This window comes from Felis catus, chromosome A1 (genome assembly GCF_018350175.1).
Source record: "Felis catus isolate Fca126 chromosome A1, F.catus_Fca126_mat1.0, whole genome shotgun sequence".
In the NCBI taxonomy this organism is placed as follows: Eukaryota; Metazoa; Chordata; class Mammalia; order Carnivora; family Felidae; genus Felis; species Felis catus.
The window spans coordinates 86,629,277-86,651,203 of NC_058368.1; the positions used below are offsets into that span (position 1 = coordinate 86,629,277).

At 34.6% G+C, this 21,927-nt stretch overlaps 1 protein-coding gene across 1 annotated transcript; it reads right to left on the bottom strand.

Moving 5' to 3' along the window:
* Positions 1-12,221: 12,221 nt before the first annotated feature.
* On the bottom strand, positions 12,222-13,896 carry LOC101099980 (olfactory receptor 6F1-like). The gene has a single exon (XM_003988573.3). The coding sequence runs from the start codon at positions 13,865-13,867 to the stop codon at positions 12,914-12,916; it is 954 nt and encodes a 317-aa protein (XP_003988622.2). The 5' UTR covers positions 13,868-13,896; the 3' UTR covers positions 12,222-12,913.
* Between the last annotated feature and the right edge of the window lie 8,031 nt (positions 13,897-21,927).

A 21,927-nucleotide genomic window follows, 5' to 3' on the forward strand; every position in this document is an offset into this window, starting at 1 on the left:
TGATTGATGTGTGAATATTGAAATACACTTGCATCTCAGGGGAAAAAATCCCAATTGACTATCGTGAATGATTTTTTGATATATTATTGGATTCAGTTTCATAATATTTTATTTTTTTCCTTCAAATTTTATCTGAATTCCAGTTAGTTAACAGAGTGTAATATTAGTTTCAGGTATAGAACTTAGTAATTCAATACCTGGTGCTCATCACAAGTGCCCTCCTTAATCGCCATCACCTATGTAACCTATCTTCCACCTGCCTCCCATCTGGTAAGAGTTTGTTCAATATAGTTAAGAGTCTATTTCTTGGTTTTCTATTCTTTCCCTCTCCCACTATGTTCACTTGTTTCTTTAATTCCACATATGAGTGAAATCATAGGGTATTTGTCTTCTTGTGCCTGGCTTATTTCACGTAGAATAATCTTCTCTAGCTCCATCCACATCATTGAAAATGGCAAAATTTCATTCTTTTTCATGGCTGGGTATATACCACATCTTTATCCCTTCATCAATCAATGGACAGTTGGTCTGTTTCCATAACTTGGGTATTGTTGGTAATGCTTCTATAAGCAATCAGGGTGCATGTGTCCCTCTGAGTTATTGTTTTTGTATCTTTTAGGTAAATACTTAGTCCCACGAATGCTGGAGTATAGGGTAGTTCTAGTATTAACCCTTTGTTTTCCAGAGTGGCTGCACCAATTTGTAATCCCATCAGCAGTGTGAGAGTGTTCATTTTACCCTCACCCTCAGAAACACCTGTTGTTTTTGCGCTGTTAATTTTACCATTCTGACAAGTGTAAGGTGGAGTTTAATTGACGTTTTGATTTGTATCCCCTGATGATGAGTGATGTTGAGCATCTTTCCATTTTTCTGTTGGCCATCTGTAAATCTCCTTTGGAAAAATATCTATTTAAGTCTTCTGCCCATTTCTTTTTCTTTTTTTTTTTTTCTTTTTTCTAAAATGTAGTTAGGTAACATACAGTGCGATATTGGTTTCAGGAGAATACAGTGATTCATCAATTACATATAACACCCAGTTCTCATCACAATTGCCATCCTTAATACCCATCACCAATCTAGCCAATCTCCAACTCACCTCTCTCCAATAACATTCAGTTTGTTTTCTTCCTCTCTTTTTTAAGTAATTTAATTATTATTATTTTTTTAATTTACATCCAAGTTAGTTAGTGTATAGTGCAACAATGATTTCAGGAGTAGATTCCTTAATGTCCCTTACCCATTTAGCCCATCCCCCCTCCCTCAAACCACCAGCAAACCTCTGGTTGTTGTCTATATTTAAAAGTCTCTTATGTTTGTCCCCATCCCTGTTTTTATATTATTTTTGTGTTGCTTCATTTATGTTCATCTGTTTTGTATCTTAAAGTCCTCAGATGAGTGAATTCATATGATATTTGTCTTTCTCTGACTGACTAATTTTGCTTAGCTTAATACCCTCTAATTCCATCCACATAGTTGCAAATGGAAAGATATCATACTTTTTGATTACTGAGTAATACTCCATTGGATATATATACCACATCTTTATCCATTTATCCACCTATGTATATTTGGGCTCTCCCATACTTTAGCTATTGTTGATATTACTGCTATAAGCATTGTGATGCACATGTCCCTTTGAGACAGCATACCTGTATTCCATGAATAAATACCTAGTAATGCAACTGCTGGATCATAGGGTAAGTTCTATTTTTAATTTTTTGAGGAACCTCTGTGCTGTTTTCCAGGGTGGATGCACCAGCTTGCACTGACACCAACAATGCAAAAGAGATCCTCTTTCTCTGCATCTTCACCAACATCTGTTGTTGCCTGAGTTGTTAATGTTAGCCATTCTGACAGGTGTCAGGTGGTATCTCATTCTGCTTTTGATTTGTATTTCCCTGATGATGAGTGATGTTGAGCAATTTTTCATGTGTTGGTTGTCCATCTGCATGTCTTCTTTGAAAAAGTGTCTATTCATGTCTTTTGCCCCTTTCTTCACTGAATTATTTGTTTTTTAAGTGTTGAGTTTGATAAGTTCTTTATAGATATTTGGATACTAACCCTTTCTTTGATATTCATTTGCAAATATCTTCTCCCATTCTGTCGGTTGCCTTTTAGTTTTGTTGATTGTTTCCTTTGGCGTGCAGGTTTTTATTTTGATGAGGTCCCAATAGTTCACTTTAGCTTTTGTTTCCCTTGCCTCCAGAGATGTTTTGAGTAAGAAGTTGCTGCAGTCGAGGTCAAAGAGGTTTTGCCTGCTTTTTCCTCAGGGATTTTGATCTCTTCCTGTCTTAATGTTTAGGTTTTTCATCCAGTTTAGTTTCACTGTGTGTATGGTGAAGGAAAGTGTCCCAGGTTCATTTTTCTGTATGTCTTTGTCTAGTTTTCCCAGCATTATTTGCTGAAGATACTGTCTTAATTGCATTGGATATTCCTTCCTGCCTTGTCAAAGATTAGTTGGCCATACATCTGAGGGTTAATTTCTGGGTTCTCTCTTCTGTTTCATTATCTGAGTGTCTGTTTTTCTGCCAGTACCATACTGTCTTGATGACTACAGCTTTGTAATACAGCTTGACATCTGGGATTGTGATGCCTCAGCTTTGGTTTGCTTTGTCGAGATTGCTTTGGCTATTCGGGGTCTTTTCTGGTTCCATACAAATTTTAGGATTGTTTGTTCTAGCTCTGGGATGAATGATGGTGTTACTTTGATAGGGACTGCATTGCATATGTAGATTCCTTTAGGTAGTATTGGCATTTTAACAATATTTGTTCTTCCTATTCAGGAACATGGAATATGTTTTCTGGGTTTTTTTTGTTTGTTTGTTTTTTTTTTTTTTTTTTTTTTTTTTTTTTTTGGTTTCTGCAATTTCTTTCACAAGCTTTGTATACTTTTCAGTTCATAGATTTTTCACCACTTCGGTTTTGTTTATTCCTAGGTATTTTAAGGTTTTTGGTGCAATTGTAAATGGGATCAATTCCTTGATTTCTCTTTCTGTTGCTTTGTTATTGGTGTATAGGGATGAAACTGATTTTTGTGCATTGATTTTACATCCTGCAACTTTGCTGAATTCATGGATCAGTTCCAGCAGTTGTTTTTGGTGGAATCTTTTGGGTTTTCCATATAGAGTATCACGCCATCAAAAAAGGGTGAAAGTTTCACCTCCTCCTGGCCGATTTGGATGCCTTTTATTTCTTTGTGTTGCCTGATTGTGATTCTTTGTGTTGTCTTCCAATATTATGTTGAATAAGAGTGGCGAGAGTGGACATCCCTGTCTTGTTCCTGACCTTAGGGGGAAAACTCTCAGTGTTTCCCCATTGAGAATGATATTAGCTTTGGGTCGTTCATATATGGCTTTTGTGATGTTGAGTTTGATCCTTCTATACCTACCTTCTTTCTTTAGAGTTTTTGTCAATAAAAGATGCTTTATTTTGTCAAATGCTTTCTCTGCATCTGTTGAGAGGATCATGTGGTTCTTGTCCTTTCTTTTATTGATGTGATGAATCACATTGATTGTCTTGCTGACATTCAAAGATTCCTGCATCCCAGGCATGCATCCCAGTTTGTCGTGGTGAATAATTCTTTTAAGGTATTGTTGGATCAGGTTGGCTAGTATCTTGTTGAGGATTTTTGCACTCATGTTCATCAGGGAAATTGGTCTATTGTTCTCCTTTTTAGTGGTGTCTCTGTTTTTGGAACTAAGGTAATGCTGGCTTCACAGAAACCATTTTTTGGAATAGCTTCAAGAGAATAGGTGTTAACCCTTCTTTAAATGTTTGGTAGATGTCCCCTGGAAAGCCATCCAGCCCTGGACTCTTGTTATTTTGAAATTTTTTTTATTACTAACTTGTTTTCTTTACTGGTTATGGATCTGTTCACATTTTTTATTTCTTCCTGTTTCATTTTTGATAGTCTATATGTTTACAGGAATTCATCCATTTACCCCAGAGTGCCCATTTTATTAGTATATAATTGCTCATAACATTTTCTTATTATTGTTTGTATTGCTGCTGTGTTGGTTGTGATCTCTCCTCTTTAATACTTGATTTTAATTATTTGAGTCCTTTCCTTCTTCTTTTTGATCAAACTGGCTACTGGTTTATCAATTTTGTTAATTCTTTCAAAGAACCAGCTTCTGGGTTCATTGATCTGTTCTACTGTTTTTGTTTGTTTGTTTGTTTGTTTGTTTGTTTTGATAGCATTGATTTCTGCTCTAATCTTTATTATTTCCTGTCTTCTCCTGGTTTGGGGTTTTGTTTGCTGATTATTTCCAGCTCTCTCAGGTGTAGGATTAAGTTGTGTATCTGAGAGCTTTCTTTCTTCTTCAGGAAGGCTTGAATTACTACATATTTCCCTGTTATGACCACATTTGCTGCATCTCAGAGCCTTTGGGCTGTTGTGTTACCATTTTCTGTAGCTTCCATGTACTGTTTAATTTCCTCTTTAACTTCACGGTTAGCCCATTCATTGTTTAGTAAGATATTCTTTAGTCTCCAATTATTCGTTATCTTTCCACATTGTTTCTTGTCCTTGATTTCAAGTTTCAGAATGTTGTGGTCTGAAAATTTGCACAGCATGATCTTGACATTTTTGTACTTCTTGAGGGCTAATATGTGTCCCAGTATGTGATCTATTCTAGAGAACGTTCCATGTGCACTGGAGAAGAAAGTATATTCTGTTGTTTTGGGATGAAATGTTCTGAATATATCTGTTAAGTCCAACAGGTCCAGTGTATCATTTGAAGACATTTTTTCCTTGTTGGTTTGCTCTTTAGATGATCTATCCATTGTTGTAAGTGTTGAAGTGTGCTGTAAGTTTGCTGTAAGTGTGGGGTTTTGAAGTTCCTTACTATTATAGTATTATTATCAAGGAGTTTCTTTATGTTTGTGATTAAGTGAGTTATATAGTTGGATACTTCCACATTTGGAGCATAAATGTTTACAATTTTTAGTTCTTCTTGGTGAACAGATCCCTTAATAATATAATGCCCTTCTTCATCACTTGTTACAGTCTTTATTTTAAAGTCTAGATATTCTGATACAAGTATGGCTACTCTGGCTCTCTTTTGGTGACTATTAGCATGATAGAGGGTTCTGCATACCTTACTTTCAATGTGAAGACGCTTTTAAGTCTAAAGTGGGTCTCTTGTAAACAGCATAAAGAGGGATCTTATTTTCTTATCCATTCTGTTACTCTATATGTTTTGATTGGAACATTTAGTCCATTGATGTTTAAAGTGAGTACTGAAATATATGAATTTATTGCCATTATGTTGCCTGTAAAGTTGGAGTTTCTGGTGTTGTTCTCTTGTCATTTCTATTCTTTGTTGATTTTTTTCCCCTCCCCTCAGAGAATGCCCTTTAAAATGTCTTACAGGACTGGTTTAGTGGTCACAAACTCGTTTAATTTTTGTTTGTCTTGGAAACTTTTTATTTCTCCTTCTATTTTGAATGACAGCCTTGCTGGATAAAGAATTCTTAGCTGCATATTTTTCTGATTCATGGCTCTGCTTCATCCATCCTTGTCGCGCGTGGCGTCTATTCGAGGTTGCCGCTCAGTTATAAGCATATTTTATTTCATCCTGACTAGAGTTTACTTCTTTTATCTCCTCAGGAAGGGATTTTAATCTATTTTCAACACAAGCTAGTATTCTTATTATCTTGATTCTAAATTCAGGTTCAGAAATCTTTCTTGTATCTATGTTGTTTCAGTCCCTGGCTGTTGTTTTTTACTGTTCTCTCTTTTGGGGTAAAATCCTTTGTTTTTTTCCTTTTGAAGGAAAGAAAGGAATTAACAAGGTAAAAAAAGTTAAATTCAAAAATTAAAAACAACACACACACACACACTCACACACATGCACACACACAAATCATATAAATGATGCTAGATCCTAGATGAATTTTTGTCTGGTTGTTGAAAAGAGCTTGATAGATTAGATATACATGGTATGATCTAATAAATGAGTTCCTTTATATTTGTTATTGTTTATATAGTTGAGTCCACACATTGGGGACATAAATATTTACGAATGTTAGATGTTCTTGTTCAATAGACCTCTTTATCATGGTATTGTGCCCTACTTTTCTTGTTACAGTCTCTGGTTTAAATTTAGTTTTTCTGATAAATGTTGCTACTCTGGCTTTATTGTGATGTCCTTCTCCATGATAATTGCTTCTCCATCCTCTGATTTTCAATCTTCAGCTGTCTTCTGGCCTAAAGTGAGTTTCTTGTAGGCACCATATAACTACATTTTTTTTTTACCATTCTGACACTCTATGCCTTTTGATTGAAGTTTTTAGTCCATTTACATTCAGAATAATTATTGATAGATATGTATTTAGTCCCATTTTATTACTTGTTTTGTCATAGTGTTTGGAGATTTTCTCTGTTCTTTTCCTATCTTTTTCACTTTTGACCTTCTTTTTCCACCCAAAGTGTCCCCTTTAATATAACTTGCAGTGATTGTCTAGGAGGGCAAATTCCATTACTTTTATTAGTCTTAGAAACTATTTTTCTATCCTATTTTGAATGAAAGCCTTGCTAGATAGAGTTTTCTTCATTATATATTTTTCCCATTGAGCACATTCAATATATCATGCCGCTACTGCCCCGTGACTTGCCAAATTTCTATTGAGAGATCTGCAGCTAGCATTACGCATCTTCCCTTATAAGTTAGGGATTACTTTTGTCTTCCTACTTAAAATATTTTTTTTCATTATCACTATATTCTGCATTTTAATTACCACATGACTGGTTGTTGGCTTGCTTTTGTTGATTTTGATGGGAGTTCTCTGCTACTGCTGGATCTGGGCATCTCTTTTTTTTCCCAGGTTAGGGAATTTTCAGATATTATTTCCTCAAATAAATTTTCTTTCTCTTCTTCTTTTGCTATACTAATATGTTGTTACTTTTTATGTACTTGCTATTTCCCTAAATTCAGCTTAATTATGTTCCATTATTTATCCATTTTTTATATTCTATATCATTTATTCATTCCTCTTCTTCTTCATTCCTTGTGTTCATTGCACAAATCTGTTTGGAAGCTCAGTTATTGCATTTTTTCATTTTTTTTTAAATTTTGTTTAATGTTTATTTATTTTTGAGATAGAGAGAGACAGAGCATGAACGGGGGAGGGTCAGAGAGAGAGAGGGAGACACAGAATCTGAAACCGGCTCCAGGCTCTAAGCTGTCAGCACAGAGCCCAACGCGGGGCTCGAACTCACGGACCGCGAGATCATGACTTGAGCCGAAGTCGGACGCTTAACTGACTGAGCCACTCAGGCGCCCTGCATTTTTTCATTTTTGACAGACTTTTTAATCCCTTTCATGACTGTGGGAAAGGCCTCCCTGAAGTCTTCATTTCTTTTATTAAGCCTAGTCAGTATCCTTATGATTGTTTCATTAAATTCTCCATCAGGCATGTTACTTATATCTGTGTCATTCAGATCTCTGGCCATGATCTTATCTTGTTCTTTCATTTGGGTATATTCCTCCATCTTAGCATTTTGTCTAAGTCTCTGCATGCTTCTGTGTTTAAAAAAAAGCCAGGCATGTTTCTTGCTCCTAAGAGTAATATCTTTATAAAGATGAGGTCATATAGTATCTAGGCCTGGTGCTACCAGGGATGTCTGTTGTGTGCCTTGTATGTGATCTGATGTTAACATTTGCCTGCTCTATCCTTCAGGAAATTCATCTGCAGAGGCTCTCTTTGCCTGAAGTGGACAGTGTTTGGTCCTTGATCAGAGTGTGATGAATTCTAAATAGGTGTGCTCTAATTGACTTGTTAGGTGATCTCCAGTAATACTCCTAGTACAACTGAAGACCTGCAGAACTTTATGATTGAGAAATGTGCTTAGGACAAAGGCTTGGGCTGGTCATTTGGGGAAGGGGTCCACCACACTGGGACTGAGACAAGCTTCACTGAGAAGGGCAGTACTGCCAGAGTGCAGGGATGTGGGATTGGTATAAGCAAGCTAGGCATCAAGTGTTGGCATTGTGCTGTTTACTGGAATCAGCTCTGCATTTATGCTGAGTCTTTGGAGAGGGAAAACTCACCAGCTGACCCCTTTGTCCCTGGACAGGTGCCTCTGTGCACATTGCTTCTCCAGGAGGCACACTGAGAAGTGCAAATAATCTCCCCATTGTGGTCCAGGCGTTTTGAAGATTGCTATTTTCATAATTTTTATCTTCCAATTGTTTGCCTGCCTTTGCTCCAGGGAACAGAGTGTCTTCCAGTCTTTAGAACAGCCAATCTTGCTGACTTTTAAAACTCTAAGCTTAGGATGCCTGGGTGGCTTAGTAGGTTAAGTATCCAACTTTGGCCTAGGTCATGATCATTGTTTTCAAGTTCAAGTCCCACATCAGGGTATGTGCTGACATCTCAGTACCTGGAGCCTGGAGCCTGGAGCCTGTTTCAGATTCTGTGTCTCCCACTCTCTTTCTCTGCCTCTCCCTCCCTCACACTCTGTTACTCTTTCTCAAAAATAAATAAACATTAAAAAACTAAAAGTCCAACAACCCGTTCCTTTTTCCTTGGAGAGGCATCTCTGTGATTGCTACACCTCAGAGACACACTCCAAGAACAGTGAATAATTTATTCCCTTTATACCTCAGAGGCTCTTCGGATTGGTGTTTCTACATGTTCTGCTCCCATGTAGTGTGTATTGTAGTTTGCCCACCCTCTCTCCAGGAGTAGGGCAATGCTCTCAGGGCTCTATCCCAACCAAGCCTTCAGACCTTTAAAACTCCAGTCTTTCAGTCTTCCTGGTTGCAACAACTGACAAAAAAATCAACTCCTCTCATTTTCCCAACCAATGCCCTTGGGAAAGCATTCTCCCATTGCATTCCCCTGTGTGCTTCTCTCTCTCTGGCCTTTTTCTGCAAACAAGATATCTCTGTTTCTCTGTAGCACCCAAGGTCTGTTTCTCTCCAAAACCATATCTCCATATTTCCTACCTGCTTCAATGTGGCTTCTTCCCTCCCTTTAGCTGTAGTGTTTGTTCTCTCAGTGTTCAGGTGGATTTATGGGGTATCTGAAATGATTTCAGATCCTTGCAGAGGGGTGGAATGTGTCAAAGCTGCAGACCCTCAGAACTGGGGGACCGGGGAAGGTAGCCACATCTGAGACAAAACTCGGGGGAGAGGTACTACCTGGGGCTTGTGTAAAAGCAGGAAGTGGACAAAAGCTGAAGACAAAGGATGGGTGTGTGTTTGCTGACTGGGGAGAACAGAGTTCTGACAATAGAGACTGAGTAACTATGTGACACCATTCTCAAAGCTCCCCAGCATACACATATGCACCTAAGAGCAGCACAACAATCCACCCCAGTAGGCTAGCAGCGCCATCTAGTGGAAACGGAGCCCTTACACTAAGCCCCGCCCAACTGGGCCAATCTTGCTCTTCACAAACAAGTCTCATGGCCTGATTAATTTATGGACAATAAAGCTCTTCATAGTCTGACTTCTAGGGTAAAACAAAATAATTTCAGTCGTATTTAGTCTGTTAGTGGGTCCATCTATTCAATTTTCATTTTTTTTACTTTTTTTCTATTTTCATTTATTTTCTTTTTCCTGAATACAGAAAGAGGAAAAAAACCATTATTTTTAATTTTTATTAAAATATTTTCCTTTATATTTTACTATAGTCTTTACTTTTGTGTAATTTTTTTTCAAATTCTATTTTATTTCCATCATTTCACTTTAGTCTACTTCAGTGTATTCATTTTTACAAATTTTCAAATGATTTCCTTTTTTTCACCCCCCCTTTTTTCTCTAATCTTTCAAGATATATATGTATGTGTGTGTGTGTGTGTGTGTGTGTCTGTGTGTGCGTATGCACATATAGTGGAATATTACTCAGCAATCAAAAAGAATAAAATCTTGCCATTTGCAACTTCATGGATGGAAGTGGAGGGTATTAGGCAAAGTGAAATTCTTCAGTCAGAAAAAAGACAAATATCATTTGACTTCACTCAAATGAGGACTTTAAGAGACAAGACAGATGAAGATAAAGGAAGGGAAACAAAAATAGTATAAAAACAGGGAGGGGGACAAAACATAATAGACCCATAAATATGGAGAACAAACAGGGCTACTGGAGGGGGTATGGGAGGAGGAAAGGGCTAAATGGGTAAGGGGCACTAAGGAATCTACTCCTGAAATCATTGTTGCACTATATGCTAAATAATTTGGATGTACATTTAAAAATAAATAAATAAATAATATTTTTAAAAAGGTGGTTTTATTAATGCATGGGCACAGTATCCATGGGCAGAAAGTGCTGCCCTAGAAATGTTTGGATTGACTGATGTTATACTTGGAAGTTTGGATAGGCAAACAGGAGGGTTAGTTTCCAAGAGGATTTTCACATGCTAAAGACGACTTACAGGATTGGCGGCCTGGCTTTTGTCAAGATAAGGTTGTTTTTCCCTCTATCAAAGCATTAACATTGAGAGGGAACATTAACTGTAGGGAGCTCTTGGAGAAATCTGTGACTCTGCCTGTAGTATATATCAATGGGCTGCAGGGTACAAGGAGGTTTAATTTTATAAACATTTCTTTCTGCCTTTGTTTCCCAAAATGAATTTAGTTTTATCTACTTTTTTTTTTTGCCTCTTGTTTCCCACATCACCACTACATATGATGTGTGTGTGTGTGTTGTTTTGTTAATAATAATAGAATACAACTGAGTTAAGTTTTTTTACATAAAAACTTCCATAATTTAAGCTTGTTTTACAAGAAAATAATCAGTTACGCAGAAACTTTCAAAATTTACAGGAAATATTTATTTTAGTTAATTTATACAAGAAAAATTAGAGCCAAACAAGAAAAATATTTACAGTTTCCTAATCAAGAAATTGCTTACTTATAAAAGATTCCTTTATATACATTGTTATTTTATTTTGTGAAGCCTGTATTCATAAATAAACTGTCAAGATTCAACAAAGAAATTCTAAGTAACTCTTCTCTATATAAAATATTTCTTGTCTCCTTTATATTCTATGAAATTTCTTAAAATTCTGTTCTGGTTTTATATACAAAATAAAATATTTTTAACTTCTGTATTGACATTGTCTTGTTAGAAATAATTGTACACTGACTCACATTTGCCTTTTTTTCTGATCTCACTCTTTAATCTCCAGCAGCACAGATTTTGAGACTTCATGATAATCTGCTTTAATGAGAATTACCTACTGGAATGTGATGCTTATTTTTATAACCAAATGTTCCCTTTTCCTGTGAAAACATATTTGCTGTTGTTTTTTAAAGTAAGCTTTAAAAGTTTATAAAAATAATGCATATAATTAAAATAAATGAATGGACCAAGCAAGCTTCTTTTGTGTGTCTTTAAATTGCAGTTGGATTAAATGACTCACATTTTTCTTTATGAAATACACAAAACCACCCCCAGATTCGGGCTTCCTTAACAAAAATAAATAAAATAATAAAAGAAAAGAAAAGAAAAGAAAAGAAAAGAAAAGAAAAAAGGAAAGAAAGGAAAAGAAAAAAAAATAAAAGAAAATAAAATAAGTAACCCAGTTAGAGCCATTGGATGAATAAAGTCATAAATGGAATACTTAGATATACATTTTTCCAAGAAATCTTATTTTGGGATGATTACTACCATTAATGGGATAAGGAAATATCTCCAGGTTTGAGGGGTTCAAATATGCTACCCCCAAAATGCCATTTGGTCATTTTGATTATTTTGAGGTGAAAGTACTTGAGAAATAGAAGATGCTGGAAGGATTCCCTGACCTTCCATTTATTTCTAAAAGCAAATCATAGTATTTCCAATAAGAAAAATGCCCTCCCTGTCCCAAGAACACATATTGCAGTTTAGCTGTTGAGGTCGGAATAACCTACTAAAATGGCACTAATCATTCTTAAGTCCCTCCCATAGGTTTGGTGGGCACTCACCCACAATTTATTAATACTAGTCAATGCCCTTGTTCTTGGCATATCCCAACAAGTTATAGTTGTTTGTTTAAAATGATACATAAGCTTTTGGGCCCAACAGCTTCTTTGGGTCTTCATTTTCCTTTTAAACACTCCTATATATGCACATAAAAAATATTTAATAAAGTCCATATATTTTTCTCCTTTTATTTATTTTTTAATATATTTTTTAAATATTTTATTTTATTTTTGAGAGAGAGGCAGAGCGTGAGCAGGGAAGGGTCAGAGAGAGAGGGGGGACAGAATCTGAAGTAGGCTCTAAATTGTCAGTGCAGAGCCTGATGCAGAGCTCAACCTCAGGAGCTGAGATCATTACCTGAATTGAAATTTGGCCACTTAACTGACTGAGCCACCCAAGTGCCCACAACCTCTGCTAATATCTTGAGATCCAGTTGTATTATCGAGAAAAAATTTAATATAATGTATTTCTACTATTTCTATCATCCAGAAAAAGTTAATTACCCAAAGTCTTCTAAATAAGTATCTATTTCAGTTTATATCCACAATTATATAAACACCAATTAAATGCAGTCCCTAGCTCATCATATGTTTTTAACGACATTTATTGATTGAGTTATTTTGAGGTAAAAACTGACACATTTATAATAGCCCATCTATCAGATGGTATAATACTGGATCATTTAATTAAAACAACTATTTACCTACTATTAAGGTGTAAAGTATGAAAACATTCATTAAATATCACATGGAATTAAGTCAGCCTATTTTCTGGTTGTGAATCTCTTGTGAATAGAAAGTTTGAGTTACCCATATCATTGTGGCATTGCACTAAGACATTAAAGCAGAACAGTTATACAATTCTATTTTAGTAGAATTCAACCCAAAATGTCCATATTAAATGATATTAATTTTATATGTAATTTTTAATTCTTCCTGTTTGCAAGTGTGACTTGGGAACCCATTCTAAACTGATTATTTAAAAATATCTCTCAAATTTATTGCATCTTTCTGGTCAAAAGCAATCTCTTTCTTGTTAGAACTTTTCTGAAAGCTTTCTTCACATCTTTGTTTCTCAGGGTGTATATGAGAGGGTTTACCAATGGAGTGACCACACAGTAGAACACTGAGATCACTTTACCAATAGTGAAGTTGTGTGTGGCTGGAGGGCGAACATAAGCAAAGATAATGGTGCCATAATAAATGGTGACCACAGTGAGGTGGGAGGCACATGTGGAAAAAGCTTTCCTCTGAGCTTTTTGGGAAGACAGCTTGATTATTGTGACCACAATGTATCCATAGGAAAACATAGTGAGAAGGAAAGAACTTAGAATCACAACAGATGTACATGTGTAGCCCAAGGCCTCCACCAAAAATGTATCAGAGCAAGACAGTTTAAAAATGGGGTCTGAGTCACAAAAGAAATGGTTGATCTTCTGGGGGCCACAGAAGCTTAGATGGGAGATGAGTATAGTAGGTAGCAGAGGGGCAATGAAGCCCCCAATCCATGATCCAGCTGAAAACCGCAGGCACACCCGAAGACTCATGAGAAGTGAATACCTTAAAGGGCTGCAGATGGCCAGGTACCGGTCATAGGCCATCACTGCGAGCAGGATGCACTCTGTAGCTCCCATGGAGAAAAAGAAGTAGTACTGGGTTATACAACCAAAAACAGAGATGGTAACAACCCGTGCGAGGCAGGTGGCCAGCAACTTAGGCACCGTGGCTGTGGTGTACCAGATCTCCAGGAATGACAAATTTCCTAAAAAAATGTACATGGGTGTTTGGAGTGTGACATCCGTGAGAACAATGAAAATAATAAGAGTGTTTCCCATGAGGGAGAGCAGATACACAGTGAGAAATATCACAAACAAAGTTAGCCGCAGATAGAGAACACTAGAAAACCCAAGAAAAATGAACTCTGTCACTGCTGTTTGGTTTGTCCCATCCATATCTCATTGTTTCTGATCTGAAATAAGCCAACAAGTCCAGAATATGGCATATGAGCAAGAATGGAATATTTATTTATTTATTTATTCATTATTTCATTATAAACCTAGACTCAATAATAATAAAAATTGCTAAAAGAAACATTTTGAATTTTTATAAAAATTTTCCCTGAATTAGTTCACTTGATTTACAAAATAATTTTCCATAGTAAATAGTATAATAATTCATTTTTAAAGGAAAGAAACTGAGCTAGAAAATATATTTCTCACAGTTACATCCCTTTAAGTGATGTAACTTAAAACAGCAAGGTAGGTTGTTTTAAAAGACCATAGTACCAGCTAATACATCAAATGTGGCTGCTGGAAGAACATGGCTTTATTCCACCACTGAGTATTTCACATACTTGCATTAGAAAATGGTGAAGGTTAGATCTGCAACATATAGATCAGGAGCTAGTGGATGGGGTGGAACTCTTATAATGGAACTCGTAGGCATAGCTGTTGTCTTATGACAATAAATGTATTAACTTTGTGACCCCTGTTATACACCGTCATATAGGGTTTGGTTGGAGATTGATAGACAAGTAAGTTCTATCTCCAGAAAATAAGAGTAAGATTCTACAATTGTGTGGAAATAATTTTTTGTAAGTATTCCTTTAAACTTCCTAATTTTGGCTTTGTTTATTTTTAGAGTCATTCCATTCACTAATTTTCCTGCATAAGTTAGGAACAGTGAAGAAAATAACTTTGAAGTCAGAAATTCTTTCATTCTTCAAGGAACATAGAGTTTGTTTCCATTGAATCATTAATGTGAAATAACATTTAATATAAGATATTACTAAGTGTACAATATAGTATTCAAAATTGTAGTTTTTTAACTTTTCCTACCAAAATATATAAAAAAAAATAGGCTTAGAACTTATAATTTAAGAAAACAGTTGGAGGAAAGAAGTGGGACTATTTTAAACTGAACATTTTTCCTGAGTTTGATTCTTTATTTCCATAAGAAAAATATTAACATTTAGATGATAAGTGTAAGATCAAAAGTCCAAAGTATTTGTTATTGCTTTTATAAAATAATTATTTAATGGACATTTTTCTCCCAGTATTAATATAAAATGAATAAATAACTGTTTGAAAAAGAATATCAATAGAGCTGTGACAAAAGAATCAGGTCTACATCATCCCAAAGAGAAAAAATTCCTTTTCTCTTTTGAAAAGTTATCATGGTTATTTAATTCTGCCTTTATTAAAAATAGGGTTACACATGTTATATATAACTGTTAGAGGAAACTTGGTGGTAGAAAAAATTAATTTTAAATCATTTAATGCTTTTATACAAATAAAATATTTAAATACAAAGATAAACTTACATGTTTTTAAGATTAGTTTATATATTTAGTTTATATTATTTCATATGTCTATAAGTTTATATAATTTATATTATATATATTTATATATTTAATAGTTTAAAATTCTTCAAAATTTAAAATTTAATGTATAAATTGTTGAAATTTAGTTATAGTGCTTTTTTTAAGCTTATTTTTTGAGAAAGAGAATGAGAATGAATGCCGGAGGGGCAGAAGGAGAGAGTGAGAATCCCAATCAGGATTTGTGCTGTCAGTGCAGAACCTGACATGGGGATTGATCCCATAAACTCATGACCTAAGCCAAGATCAAGAGTTAGGAGGTTTAACAGACTGAGCCACCTAGGTACCCTTATAGTGGTTTTGATTTCTAAGCTATGCTTGCCTATTCTACATGCCAAATCAATGTCTGAGAAAGAATATTGTCCCATACTGCAGAAATATCCAAAATTATAAAAGTACTATTAAGTAACTCCACTACTATCTAGGCAAGTGAAACATAGTACAGAGCATATCCGAGGTGTACTCACAGCCTTTATTCTGTTCAGTTATTTTTCAGGAATTGAATTTTATTAGTTAAATGTTCTTTAAATGTTTCTTTTCAGCAAGCTGTATATTAGAGCACTCTACATTCAGTTTGTCCATAAGGGAAATAAGCTAAGTAATCGCCCTGCTATTTTATTGGCCCTTTTATACCATCTATGCAATAAAGAACATATTCCCTGTGTGTATTTTTTTTCTCAAATTTTGTATACCCAATAGCCAGAGTGCAGAAAAAAGCATGGTCTGAAATCGCCCTTGTGAGAAGTGTTAGAATTTAATTAACACTGAGGTCTGGAAATTTGCCTTGTGGCTTCCATGTACATTCCCTGAGGACTTCCCTTTGGATAGTATCAGAGACTCTCCAGTTAAGACCAAAGAATAAACAAAGCAACTATGAGAAACATTAAAAAGGTCTTTATAGAAACTGAAGGAATAGCCTTCTGAGTGGCTTCATTAGTTGCTACTGCCTGTGGTATTCACCATTCATTTATGAGTATAGAATTGTATCTTTCAACATTTCAGCCACCATAGGCATGCCCAGAATATAGTATTCCCTGGCTGCAAAGTACATACTAGATCAGCATTGAAAAGTTTTGTTTTTGTTTTTGTTTGTTTTTTTAGTAACAGAGTACAAAAAAAAGACAAAAGTAAACACTGACTTGGAATCATTTTATAACAAATAACTAAGAAAGCATTACCTAAGTATGTAAAAAACAATGCTGCCTATTATGTAGATTCCAAGGTTAAGCCGTTTCCCAGAAGTTTTAAGTACAGGACCATAGAGAATATATGCAAAGAGTATGAAAATATGACAAACTTTGCATCAGAAGGTAAGAAAATGGTAATCTAAATAAGTAAATAAAATAAGTCTGGGTGGTATCCTCATATATGTTATAATAAGGGAATTTACTGTATAAGTTTGAGCTTGTTCAAATTATTCAAGAAAAAGTATGTTTTGTTCATCATGTTGCTTTGTGAACATTGGTAATCCCACATATATGCATATAAATATATATATATATATATATTAAAAACTCACATTGTATGCAAAAATCCCAAGAAAATCAAACACTTATTTAATAAAGAATGAAATTGTTAACAGTGGTTATCAACGTGTAAGTGGAAATCACCAAGGAGACACTTGAAAAATGCTAATTATCTAAGGATGCCAAATACTGTACCAAGGTATTAGTTATGTTCTTACTGAGAATAATTTTCCAAAAGGTGATGAGAGGTAAACTTAAAATAGATTTTGGAACTATATTTGGTATATGATGGAATACACCTATTGTAAGTGTAGATTTCAATATTCTGGCAAATATATAAATGTATGTAACTACAACCACATTCAAGGTATATAGTCTTCAGAAAGTTTTATCATGCCTCATGCACTCAATTATTATTTTTTTTTCATTTAGAACCAAGCAATCACTGCTTTCCTTTTTGCTATCATAGCTTAGCTAATTTTTTTCTGGGTTTTCATATATGCACAATCGTAAAGCATGTATTTCTGGTGCTGGACTTACTTCATACAGTATAATAAATTATAGATTGAATTTATGCTGCTTATGTATTTCATAAGCCTATTTCTTTTTAGTGCTGAGTTGTATTCCCTTGAATAAATATAGCAAAATTTAATCATCCATTAACTTTTATAGATTTTGATGTCCATTCCTATTTTGGTTTAAGAAGAATAAAGCTGCTTTGAACTCTCATGTACAAATCCTTGGCAAAAATGTGTTTCCTTTAATTTGAATAAATAGCAATGAGTATAATTGCAAGATTATATGGTAAGTGCCATTTAACATTCCCCGGTAGTGATAGCTCTGTTCTGCACATTCTCCCCAACGCTTACTATTGTCCCTATGTAATTTTAGATGTTCTGATGAGTGTGTAGGTATCTTATGTCTCACTTTGAAATTTTCTGATAATTAATGATAGAATTTTTTCATGTGTTCACTGACCATTACAATGAAACTTAAGTATTCATATGTGGTATACATTTGTAATTGGGTTATTTTCTCACATATTATTGCATTGTTGTAGTTCCATTTAAAATGTGTATATGTATGTTTTGGATATGTGCATGTGAGTATATTTTCTTCAAATTTTGACTTCCTTACTTATTTCTTTAACAAAGTCTCCTAAGGAGCAAAAGGTTTTTAATTGTCATGAAGTCAATGTTATCATTTTTATCTTTCAGGGTTTATGCTTTTTGGTATGTGATTTATATCAGGATTAGTCTACTCTAAATTATGATGATTTCTTCTATTATTTTCTCCTAGAAAAATTACAGTTTTATATTTTAAATTTAGGTCAATAACTCTTTTCTAGTGAATTTTCTGCATGGCAACTGTTGGGACTTCATCAAGATAAAAAGCTTCTCAACAGCAAAGGAAACAGTCAACAAAACAAAGAATGGAATGGTAGAAGGAAATTGCAAATGACATACCTGATAATGGGTTAGTATCCAAAATCTATAAGAAAATTTCCCAAAAGCAACACCCTAAAAACAAATAATCCAGGGAAGAAAATAAAACAGAAATAGATATTTTTCCAAAGAAAACATCCAGATGTCCCAGAGACACATGAAAAGGTTCTCAACATCACTCATCAGCAGGGATATATATACAAATCAAAACCACAATGAGACACCACCTCGCACCTTTCAGAATGGCTAAAACTAACAACTCAGGCAACAACAGATGTTGGTGAAGATACAGAGAAAGAGGAATCCTTCTGCATGGCTCTTGGGAGTGCAAACTGGTGCAGCCACTCTGGAAAACAATATGGAGCTTGCTTAAAAAGTTAAAAATAGAACTACCCTACAAACCATTAATTGCGCTATTAGGTATTTACCCAAAGGATACAAAAATACTGATTTGAAAGGCACATGCACCCCAATGTTTACAGCAGCATTATAAACAATAGCCAAATTATGGAAAGATCCCAAATGTCCATCCACTGATCAGTCAATAAAAAGTTATATGTGTATTTGTATATATATGTATGTATATATATATGTATGTATATATATATGTATGTATATATATGTGTGTGTGTATATATATGTGTATATACACATATATATAGTGTAATATTACTCTGATTTCAAAAAGAATGGAATCTTAGCATTTGTAACAATGAAGATGGAGCTAGAGGGTATTATGTTATGTTAAGAAGAGAGGGAAGCAAACCATAAGAGAGTCTTAACTGTACAGAACAAACTGAGGATTGCTCTATAAAGAACTTATCAAACTCGACACTCAAAACACAAACAACGTAGTTAAGAAATGGGCATAGGACAGAAATGGACACTTTTCCACAGAAGACATCCAGATGGCTAACAGACACATGAAAAGATGCTCAACATGGCTCATTATCTGGGAGATACAAATCAAAACCACGCTGAGATACTACCTCACACCAGTCAGAGTGGCTAAAATTAACAACTCAGGAATTAATAGATGTTGGTGAGGATGTGGAGAAATGAGAACCCTCTTGCACTGTTGGTGGGAATGCAAAGTGAAGCCACTCTGGAAAACAGTGTAGAGATTCCTCAAAAAGTTAAAAATAGAATTATCCTATGACACAGCAATAGCACTACTAAGAAATTATCCAAAGGATACAGTAGTTCTGGTTCATAGGGGGACATGTACCACAATGTTTATAGCAGCACTAGCGACAAGTCAAATGATGGAAAGAGCCCAAATGCCCATCAACTGATGAATGGATAAAGAAGATATGGTTTATATACACAATGGAAAGAATGAAATCTGGCCATTTGCAACAACATGGATGGAACTGGAGGACATTATGCTAAGTGAAATAAGTCAGTCAGAGAAAGTCAGATATCATACGTTTCCACTCTTATGCAGAATTTCAGAAATTAAACAGAAGACCATGCGAAGGGAAGGAGAAAAATAGTTTCAAAAAGAGAGGGAGGCAAACCATCAGAGACTCTTAAATATAGAGAACAAACTGAGGGTTGATGGGGGTGGGCAGGGGAGAGGGGGAAATGGGTGATGTGCATTGAGGAGGGCACTTGTTCAGATGAGACTTGAGTGTTGTATGTAAGCAGTGAATCATGGGAATCTACTCCCAAAGCCAAGAGAATACTGCATACATTGTATGTTAGCTAACTTGACAATTAATTATATTTAAAAAATAAAAATAAAAAAAATAAAAAAAATAAGAAAGCCACTTTTTCTAAATAAATAAACAAACAAACAAACAAACAAAACAACAACAACATTCAGAAATGGGCAGAAGACACAAATAGACACTTTTCCAAAGAAGACCTATAGATGACTTACAGACACATGAAAAGATGCTCGACATCAGGCAAATACAAATCAAACCCATGAACCACAATGAGATGCCACCTCACATCTTCCAGAATGGCTAACATTCACAACACATAAAACAAGAAACAACAGGTGTTGGCAAGGATATGAAGAAAGGGGAAATCTTTTGCCCTGTTGATGGTAATGCAAATGGGTGCAGCACTCTGAAGAACAACTAGTTTAGTTTTCTTCAAAAACTAAAAATAGAACTACCCAAAATGGAGCTAGAATGTAGTATGATAAATGACATAAGTCAATAGAAGAAAAATAACATATGATTTCACTCCTATGTGAGATTTAAGAAACAAAACAGATGAACATATTGGAAAGAGGAGGAAGAGAAGATAGAGAAACAAACTAAGAGATTCTTAGAGAACAAACTGAGGGTTGATGGAGGGAAGTGGGGGGGGATGGGCTAGATGAGTGATGGGCATTAAGAGGGGCACATGTTGTGATGAGCACTAGGTATTATATGTAAGTGATGAATCACTGAATTCTACTCCTGAAACTGATATTGCACTGTATGCTAATTAAGCAAAATTTAAATTAAAAAAGGAAAAAAAGATAAAAATAAAAAATTAAAATAAATTAATTTTTAAAAAGGAACCATAAATTGATGAGTTAGAAAATTATCGGATTATACAGAGATCAAAAGATTTTATAATTCAGATATGCTTGCACAAAGCATGGCATAGAAATTAAAATGAATGCATGTCTGTAATATATTTTGTTGAAACCTTGACAATATCAAAAGGTGCAAGTATTTAGTTATATGAAGGGATATTTCTTAGAGATCTTTTTAATCAAACTATATGTCCACTGATACATCTAAAATGTTTGTACCTCAGCCATGTCAACCTAGATCAAAAAGGAAGAAGGAAATATATTAAAAAGTTTTGAATTTGGCTATTGTGCAATGGAGCACCTATGAAATCTATGCCATATCAACAGCATTTTTGAGAATTTTAATAAGGGGGAAACACTGTCAGCTTGAGACTGAGAAACAGAGAGAACATAAAATGATGAAAGTATGGCAGTTATGAAAATTATCCTGGCTGAAAGCAGGGTGATAACAAATACTTTCAATTGTGTGCTAACTTTTGAGAAAAAAAAAAGTAAGGTATCAGATGGTGGAACTCAGAGTCAGAAGGCAGAACCAAGAGTGTAGAATGTAAGACAAAGAACACAGAAGACTAAACTAAGAGCATAGGGAAGCTTAGGGAGGATTTTTCATAGTCATAGAAATTTTTAATTTTTAAAGAAAAAGAGACCATGTATAATAAACATAACTTACCTCCGTGGTAAGTTTTTTTAAATAGTTTATAGCTAATCAAAAAATTTCAAATAAAACTGAATAGTTTATACTCTAACAATTTTAAAACATGGTTAATAACCATTTCAATAAATGCTTGTTAAATAAAGGTAACCTCATACCTAAAATTGATGGGTTTCTAAAGTGATAGTAATTTTTTGAAGAATTTCATTTTATTTTTCATTTTTATTTATTTTTTGAACATATTTGTTTATTTTTATTGTTTAATATGTAAGTTATATCCCTCTATTATAATACAATCATTTCTTCTTTTTTAAATAACATTTTTTTAATAGAAATGGGGGATAAATCAAGGCACCTAGTTTTTTTTTTTTTATATTTAACTTTTTTGGTGTTTGTAGATTCACATATAGTTGTAGATTCACATAAAGAAATGCTTACCCTTTTGGGGTACCTGGGTGGCTCAGTCAGTTAAGTGTCCAACTCTGATTTTGGCTCAGGTCATGATCTCAGGGTTCATGAGATCAGGCTGCA